The 9987-nt window shown below is 40.0% G+C and overlaps 1 protein-coding gene across 1 annotated transcript in view; it reads left to right on the forward strand.

Annotated features, from left to right (window-relative positions):
* Positions 1 to 1464: 1464 nt before the first annotated feature.
* LOC106809407 (cGMP-specific 3',5'-cyclic phosphodiesterase-like) overlaps positions 1465 to 9987 on the forward strand; it is a gene marked incomplete at its 5' end in the record, with an annotated part of 41228 nt that continues 32705 nt past the window's right edge. The window contains 4 exon segments of the mRNA XM_014812471.1: positions 1465 to 1608; positions 2703 to 2849; positions 7050 to 7157; positions 8328 to 8437. Coding sequence (XP_014667957.1) covers positions 1465 to 1608; positions 2703 to 2849; positions 7050 to 7157; positions 8328 to 8437 — 509 coding nt within the window.

Here is a 9987-nt window from a genome sequence, read left to right on the forward strand (position 1 = left end):
TGTGCATTGGTTCATCTTGATAACTATGTATGTCTATCTAGCGTTATTTCGCCGGCTGGCTGTGCGTGGTGTTCTGTTGTTCTGGGGCTCCCCGGCCGCTGCTCGCTAGTAGACTAGCTCTTCCTAGTGTTGTATCAAACTTATTAACTGCAATGTTAGCTACTATTGTTAAACATGTTTTTACTTACCTCTAAGTTAAACCCGCTGTGGGAAGACCTGTATGAGAGATTCAAAACCTGGAAAACATATTCATATTATTATGGGTACCATTGCAGATGTGCATGAATAAAAAATGAGCATTAAATCATTATGATCTTATATTATATCTTTAGTATGTGCATTACTCGCACTCGGAAATGAGCGATTATACGTTCATCATTGCGGTATGCTTTTTAAAATGGTAACATTATGATCAATAAAACCCAGTTCTGTACTTGTGTGATGCTATTATCGTCGTTATCGTCGTGTCTGTTATAATAAGTCGTTAATTACACAACTATAATAGTTGGGTGATTAACGACTTAATGGGAATTGAGTGCGTGTGTGTGTGTGTGTGTGTGTGTGTGTGTGTGTGTGTGTGTGTGTGTGTGTGTGCGTGCGTGTTGTGCTCTCCTCTTCTCGTCTCTCTTCTCGTGTGTAATGCTGTGGCGGTGTAGCGTGGGCGTGTGTGTGTGTGTGTGTGTGTGTGTGTGTGTGTGTGTGTGCTGTGTGTGTCACACACACACACACACACGTACACGCACGCGCACGCGCACACGCACACGCACACGCATACACACACGCACACGCACCCCCCCCCCACCCACACACACACTCACTCAGATGACTGTTTTTAACTACAAGCTTCTAAATATTTGTTGTCTTGCTCGCATCGAATAAAAATGTTTACATTACGCCCACAAATAATATTGATATTACATTATTAAGTTAGGTGGCGTATACTCACGACCACAGATTGCTTTAACACGAGCTTAGATCAGATCCCCTAATTAATTACTTGTTTTAAGTTAATAGCCATTGTACTAATTAGCATATTCATTATAATTTCAATTAAGGTATATTTTTTAAATATCTCTTTTGTAATGATTATGATTACTCTAATTTAGTATGTGCAAATGTATCTTTTAACCAAATGCTGAAGCAAGGAGGCAAAAGTAGAGGCGTCTTGTTTAGCGTACTGCTGGCGATATATGTATATATATGTGTGTGTATATTTATATATATTTATATATATGTTGGTCTATAATGCTAGAATTTGATGATGCCAAGTTGCATTAGATGGTACTTCCTACGAGCCTATTGTCCTTCAATATAGTTCGTGTTCATTTCGTCTCAGTTGATATTCCAATAGAGATAGCTGTCGTTGCAGGTATAATTATTTTTCAAAGAATACATTTGCTATTATGATGTACATAGAATTAAGGTAGTGCTAATGCGTGCTAAAATTGTGGTTGCACGTTTCAGGCATTTGCTATATTTTCCGGTCTGGGCATTCATAATACACAAATGTACGAAATGGCAGAACAACTGATGGCAAAGCAGAAGGTGGCCTTGGAGGTATTATCCTACCATGCGACTGCCCAAGATCACGAGGTTGAAAGACTATCGGTACGCTTTTATAGTCATTATCGACTAGAAATTAGTTATCGATCATGTCGATAAGCGCATTTCCTTTCCATGAAGCAAACACGTTATACTCGCGGCACACGCATCTGTCAGATGGTTACACGAATTGAAGCGCCTTTAAACATGTCGTAAACAAGTCGTAAACAAGTCGTAAACATGTACAGCACTTTTACCCCCAAACGTGACGCAATGTCAGCAATTAGGGTAAGGACTGCTTAGATGGTTTAGTGTCGCCGACAAAGACTGTAGGTAATTAGACCACATCGATGGCCCCATTCTTACTTTTTAAATAAATTTTAAGCTCGAATTTGCAATTTCAACAGGCTTTTGAAGGGTGTCAACAAACGGGAGACGACTATTTCGATATGGTTTGGCTAACACAGCTAAACTGAGCGATATTATGTTAACTCGCCATAGGCTTCCATCATTGCTTTTCAGTCGGTTTTCTAAACCCATTGCCATTTATGCGTTGTAAGGGGGCGATTTCCCCTATTTATAAAGCAAAAGAGTTACGCGATGGTACTATGAGTTTCAGGCGCGTCCTCCGCAGGGTGATTTCAAACTAGTCTTGAGCAGGTTGGATTCCTGATATAGGTTGAATAAGGGACGTGCCGCTGTCACGTGCGTGACTGCGACGAGTAAAGTAAATGGTTGCCCCCACCCGAAATGATTAGAGCACGGCTAATGCGGATTTACCGGTTGTGTAGGGGACACTAATTCGCATCTCATCAAAAAATCAATGCGCAGCGGCCACGACTCGAGTGTGAAAACAGGAGTGAAATGTGTGTTTGTTTGATAGTAGTTAGAACATAGTGTGTAGAACGCATCCAAATGTATTCACTCTATTTTGTGTGTAAAGATAGACCCCCAATTACTTTCGTGAAATATTGTATATCATATCAAATATAAGTCATTCGATATGCTGTGCATCCTACATGTTTGATGATATTTGCCGAACATTATACGACGTATGAACAGCATATAGTGACGATATCATGTCCTGTGTCTCGCCATAAACTCCGCACCAGTGTAAATAATAGATTAAAAATTATCGTAATCGTTTATGTTGTCTCTAGAAGTCCACCGTTCCTCTGGCCGAGGAATTTAAGCTCTACGAATTCGAATTCAGCGACTTAGATCTGACAGATGATTTGACCTGCCTGGCAACTATCCGGATGTTCATTGAGTTCGACCTACTAGTTAAATTTAGTATCCCATATGAGGTAGGTGGCATATAAGAATTTGTACTAGATTATGCTGCATAATAGATGTAACAAGATATGCATGCTGTAAGACGATGATTTGCCAATTACTCATTTGCCGATGACATGATTTGATAATTACTGTCACTGTCTATGGATTTCCGAATAGACGAGTTAAGGTGATGCAAATTGTATATTCGTCCTCCGTAATGGAAGACTACCATGACATCTTAATGTGACTTTAGGTAGGCTAGTACGTTTGCAGGCCCGGCATGTGGTGGCCATTGCCGGTCTCTGTTCGTAACGATCGGCAGCTACAGGCAAGACAGATCATTGCTGTGGCAAAATAAAAGTGTAGCGCAGTTGACAAAGAAGTTTGACACTTGTCATTCAGTTACACAACACACACGCGCGCGCACGCACAAGCACACACACACACACACGCGCGCACACACACACACACACACACACACACACACACACACACACACACACACACCACTCGCCGCGCTGCGCACACCACACACGCCGCCGCGCGCGCACACACACACACACACACACACACACACACACACACACACACACACACACACACACACACACACACACACACACACACACACACTAATTCCCCGCGCTATTGTCGCTCGGTTGCGGTAATCACCGGCCAAGCCAGACTAGTGTCTTTAAACGCTAGTAGAGTATATGTATACGGTTGAATAGCGCGTGAGGCGATTACCAAGGGATTTCGCTAGGGAAAGCAATCCCAATATGATGTGGACCAGTATAGACCAGATTGCACATCGGTCTGATGATCCGCGTATGCATTTTAATCAATGTCTTACAATGTCCGTGTTCTGTTATTACTAAGATTTCCGTACATATGCGGATGTGTACGTCTGCGCATAGGTTAATACCTACGCGTAATACCCTACGCGTATATTCGGGGTAATAACCTACGCGTGCGTGCGTGGCGCGCGCGTGTTTGAGTGTTCGTAAGGGTGTATATTTGTATGTAGCGAAGTAGTGTGTAGCAAAGTGAGTGTAAATTATATACTAACTTACAGTGAATGTTTTAATATTTAAATGTGAACAGCTCATTGCAGAGCACACTTATGGGAAAATGTTCTCCGGAAATCATTAAAATTATCAACAATCTCCGAAGCTCAAAACTAACAAAATGCAGGACGAATTACCGAGAAATACAATTCAATAAATCATTCAATTTCCAACACAGACGGCATGCTTAAACTCACGACATGACTCGTTGACATGCCAAAACTAATGAGGACATGTGCCATATAAACTGCTGATACGGCACTAGATAGCTATGCAAGTATTTTATGTATGTTTGAACTGTAATGATGAAAAGATTCGTACATATGTGTGTATACTCTTGTGAGTGAGGCTCGTGATCGTATAGCGTCTGCCCAGGTTCTGCTATGGCGCGGGTACCATTGTGAGGTACCCTGAGGTTTAGCACAAATAATAGACAGACACGAAAGTATAACGTACAAACACATGTCTATTTAATTGTTACACAAACTTACAGAGACAAGTTATTAGTTACATACGTAATGCAATATCTCAAAAGAGTTTACACACGCAAATACAAGCACCAGTCTTATACGTTTAAGACGTATACTGTAACACGAATACGGTAAGATCTAAACTACGAAACATATACACATACGAGAACGGTCATGCGCTGACCAAGCGCTTGACACTACATACTCACAGATCAACTGGGTGGTTCTATTTTCTCTATCCCAAAACCCTCTGTATTTATTCTCTTTTTCTATATCAATTAGCCTCCTATGTGACGTGCGTATGGCTGTAGCCACGCCCGTTGACCGTACCGGCCACCGAGCACTCTCGCTATTTTCCACAGAGAGGGAGATTGATGTTTTGTCTTACCGGGCAGCCTACGTGCCTGAGCGTACCCGTACTGCCGAGTGATGGCTTTCTTACGATGTCAATCTGTGTGCCAGTCTACCTTGCATTTTGCTAATCTGCATTCTTAAGTAGGCCGTTTGCTTTCCTTGCTGCCGTCACTAGGACGCGCGTGGTTTACATTCTTAACTAGAGCACTCGGAGAGCACAGACCTCCGCCAAGGCAGCTGAATTTTCTCAATGTGAATTTTTTTATTAATTAATTAATTAATTAAGTGGAAAAATTAATTAATGAATTAATGAATTAAATAATTAATTGAATCCGGATCACCACCAAAATCTCATCAATTATAAGTTAGCCCATTTCTGACGTGTCCTGAAAATGTTATGACAATCCGTCCATAACTTTTTCAGTTAGACTTAACCTGTATGATACAGGCGGTTCCGGCGCGGCGGCGGCGGCGGTGGCGGGCCAATCAGCCAATCAGCGAGCGTCCACAAACCCACAAACTCACAAACCAATACTCAAACACACGCCAGTGAAAACATAACCTTCGCCAAGCCCCTGGCGGAAGTAATTATTTATTTATAACGAATTCCGCTTCACTACAGAACTACACCCGATAAAAATTTTAGTACCACGTTCACCTCAACTAACTAACTAGACGACAGAAACCAGTAAATAGTTATTCTAAGAATAATTATCCATGTGTATTAACCAATGTTCGTTATATATACGAGTTTTATCGCACGCTGAGCTCTGTCGGTACTACAACTCAACTAAACATGACAACTGACTCGGACCAATCCGCATCTATTCATGTCACGCATGTATAGTATGTCAGACGACGCTGTCAGTTCAGATTAGCTGACTGAGCTTGCTATACATTATATATGGGGATGCGTGTTCTATAGCGTCGAATGTCAGACATAGACGGCTTTCTCTGCGTGGCCGTGTGAATAAGCATTCGTTTTCAGAGAAATATTTTTAAATCACAAGTTCGAATTCTCCGTCCGCTGCTGAGATTGTACTTTCCCTCAGCATCCTCAGTAGGCTCTTATCGATTGTGTTAGCACATTTTTTGGCATAATTTAGGAAAACGAACACATTTTTTGCACTTTTTACAGATGTAACACTGCTAGCATACTCGGCATATTTATATTATTTTCATTACCAGAGCCATGACTTGTTTTATTTCTAATATTGATTTTTTTAAGCTTAATTTGTTCAGCCTATCTTCATTCCGCTAGTAGTCCAGAGGTCCTTGTCCAGGCTAGGTAGGGGGAGCCGGTTAGGGGCTTAGGGCGCACCGGAAGTACACGTCATGTGCTACCACAGTACGTCGCTGCTGCACAAGATGTGGCCATTCCTTGTGAGAAGAAAAAAGTGGAATGGTGGAAGCTCCACGCGGAGGAACTTCGCAGTTAAGAAAGTGCTGCTGGTCCAACCATCTTCTACTGCTGAACATAGAGTTTTCTCTATATTTACGGCTTCGTTCAATGACCAACAAGATAATGCACTGGCAGATTACTTACAAGCAAGTGTAATGCGCAGCTGCAATACAACAAGCGCTAGGAAGAGATTAGGAGAACGAAATCAAATGCGAATATAGTGCATTTTGAGGACACTGACTGCATGAGTCATCAATATAGTTTTGTGTTGCATTTAGAGCAGTCCCGACCAGTTCAGGAGAAAGAAGAGATCATTTCAAAGCTAGAAACTTGCTTTCATTAACAATAATTCATTTGATTTAGACTTTTCTTGTGTTTCTTGTGAATAACATAATCTTTGACAATGCAGCATAATTTTTAAAAACTAGCATAATTTGGACAAAAAACGAGCACTGCTAGTAGCATAATGTGCTATTTTTACTAGCACAATCGATAATAGCCTAATCCTCAGTCGCTCATCGTTTCTTCGAATGCTTTCTGTATAATCTATCGCATTTAACACCTAATTCCAGCATGGGCAATGCGTGCTTGCTTATTATATACAGAAGGCCGGATGCAGTGCCGAGCCAATTATCGTCTTTACTGCGCAATTAGGTGACCGAATTCCATGCGAGAATTTTACTACTTAGGTCTCAATAATATCTGTTAGCCATGCAACACGCTCGATTTACCCGTATATCTGGCCTCATGCCTCATTTATTATCACAATTAGTCCAGCATAACGAATCTGTCAATTATCAATACTGTGTTAGCTGTATCCATGCTTATAGTTATTTGCACGCCTTAGGTTAACTATATTCGCTCACCGAGTAAGAAAAATAATGTGTTGATAAACGTTCCTTCGCTAATGGTCGTCGCCACAAATTTTTTCCGCAGGTTATGTGCCGTTGGGTGCTCAGCGTAAAAAAGAACTACCGTCCTGTGACGTACCACAACTGGAGACATGCGTTCAATGTAACGCAGACAATGTTCACCATGATGAAAGTGAGTGATAGCAATCACGCAGTAAGATCAATTAAATATATATATATATATATACATATATATAATATATATATGATTATATATATACATATATATAAATATATATAATATATATATATATATATACATATATAATAATATATATATATATAGTATATTAGAAAAGAGAGAGAGAGTATATATATATATATATATATATATATATATATAGAAAGAGAGAGATAGAGAAAGAAAGAAAGAAAGAATAGATAGATAGATAGATAGATAGATAGATAGATAGATAGATAGATAGATAGATAGATAGATAGATAGATAGATAGATAGATAGATAGATAGATAGATAGATAGATAGATAGATAGATAGATAGATAGATAGATAGATAGATAGATAGATAAGCAACAGTTATCTACATTTGGGTATTTTGCAAAAACAGCACAGCTTTGCCTACTGAGATTCAATTCCTCTCGTGTAAATGTCACTGTTGCTGATTCAAACAAGAAAGCTTGAGCACAGATGATCCGCAAATTATTAAATCACAGTATAAGTTCCGGATGATAAACGAAGGATTATGTAAGTATTGTACTGTGATTTTAAATGTTGAACTCCGTGCAGGATGGTGAACTCCGTGCAGGATCTTGTAGCAGCGTGCGTAGCGAATGCAGATTGTAGCAAATAGCAGATTGTAGCAAATGGCAGATTGTAGCAACGTAGAGTAGCAGCGTAGTCTTGTAACCACAAGTAGAGCTAGATGACATAGTCGCAGATTCGTTGTTGAACTAGGACTTTATTAGTAAACTCGAACACATACAAAAGTTATACATACGGCAACGTAGGTGACCGTGCCTATAGGTCCCGTCATCTCCGTTTTCGTCTATCTCTCTACTTCCTCGTATCTCCTCTGGATAATAACTTAATTATGATAATAACTTAATTATGATCTTTCGTCTGTGTCTATTTATACGTTTACGAAAACCGCCCGGCGACATTTCTACCGGTTTACGTCATTACCGGCTGGATTTCGCTCGTAGGTGTGGCGCGTCGCGTCACCCATCCCCGGCGCAAAGCGATGCGGGAGGCGCGCCCGTCCATTGTCGTCGCGCGTTGTATGCGTAGCGTCTTAGCGTCACACCTAGCGCCACCGTTTGCTGAATATAAGTGCTTTACTGCAGGTTGGTGCAATGCAGCGACACTTCAACGATCTGGAACTGCTTGGTTTACTAGTTGCGTGTTTGTGCCATGACCTTGATCACCGAGGAACGAATAACGCCTTTCAGACGAAGTAGGTATTCTTACATGGCTCAACGTGACACCACGATATTAATTAAAATGGGAAATCTCGTATGAAAACGAAGTTAAACTACACCGAATGTAGTCATCTTATAAAACATAGCCGCGTGTGCCCACATTTGAATAGGATTATATTGTAATAATTCTAGAGTTTTTATTGTATGCAATCAAAATTTGTTTAGGTAACTCGCCTAGAGAATTTTTTACATTGAAAGAGCTGCCGTGAACCATGACCGTTACCACAATCCTATATCTCACCAATTCATAAGTACTGAAATTGCCCATATTTGATAAACTCAAATGTAGTACAAACACCAGAAGATGCCACCCTTGTGTATATATCATCCGTATAGAAAGGCTTCTATATATCATTGTTTCACAATATTAAGATTTTAAATAATCAAGTCATAAATAATACGATTAATTTATTTTTGGTGCATCCAGTAACAAACTACTGTGCGTGCGCTTGCGTGGGTTTGGTGCTGGCGGACGCGCATCTGTGTGTGTACAGTCTATAACAGCTACTATAATTATGCATGTGACAGGTATTGACATATTGAACAAAATGAGCCTAGTAATCCAATATTGCACTACGAGAAGCGCGAGTACGTGCTAATGTGAGATCTTTTTGCTACGAAACGCTATGATTACGGGTTACCACAGTTACGAGTAGGCCTATATATAAGAATCAGAGCGATGACTAACAGTTCTTGTGTGGAACATTTCAACCACGTGCTGACAAAACATTGCTATAAATAGGAGCACTTTTAACGGATTTGACGAATAGAGACATCACTATAACAATAAGTGGCTTCATGATAATCGGGCGTTTAGCTGCATGAGCTGAAAGATATGAAAACGCACTATCAAAACGCAATTACCCAAACTGTCAATTCCTAGCTCTCTGAGTCATTTCATAGGTTCAATACAACCTCTTTTCTGGGTCCTTATTTGTTATGATTTTAATGTCAAGTGTATTTCTAGCTCTCTTCTGTTCTAAAATGAAAAATGAACTCATATAGCCTGTTCTTGTACTACAGTAGATATATAGCATTCGGGCACCAGTTATGTCGCTGTAACTGATTGTGCGAATCCTACAGTGGTCTTTGGGATAAATATCAAGAGTAGATAATAGGAGATCTCTTATTATCTACTCTTGATAAATATGGATAATGAAAGCATCGTATTTTGTGTGGGATATCATGTTGCGAACATGCACTCTCCGCTGCAGCGGAGCCGAAATTACGTGGCGCAATCAGCATGAAATAGTACTCCCGTTAACGTTGCCCGTTACCCATGCCGTTGAATGAGAGACCAAATTAATGTTCCGTGATGCTAACGCTGTGTTGTGCTCATACATATACGTTACTGCGGAGCTTATTAAAATTACCATATCGCACAGTTAAGATATATATATATATATATATATATATATATATATATATATATATAATAGATACACAGTATAACAACTAAACGTAATAAACGTTAACGTAAACGTAACTAACGTAAACGTAACGTTAACTTACGTAATTAAGTTAA

This window comes from Priapulus caudatus, unplaced genomic scaffold (assembly GCF_000485595.1).
Source record: "Priapulus caudatus unplaced genomic scaffold, Priapulus_caudatus-5.0.1 Scaffold352, whole genome shotgun sequence".
Taxonomy (NCBI): domain Eukaryota; kingdom Metazoa; phylum Priapulida; class Priapulimorpha; order Priapulimorphida; family Priapulidae; genus Priapulus; species Priapulus caudatus.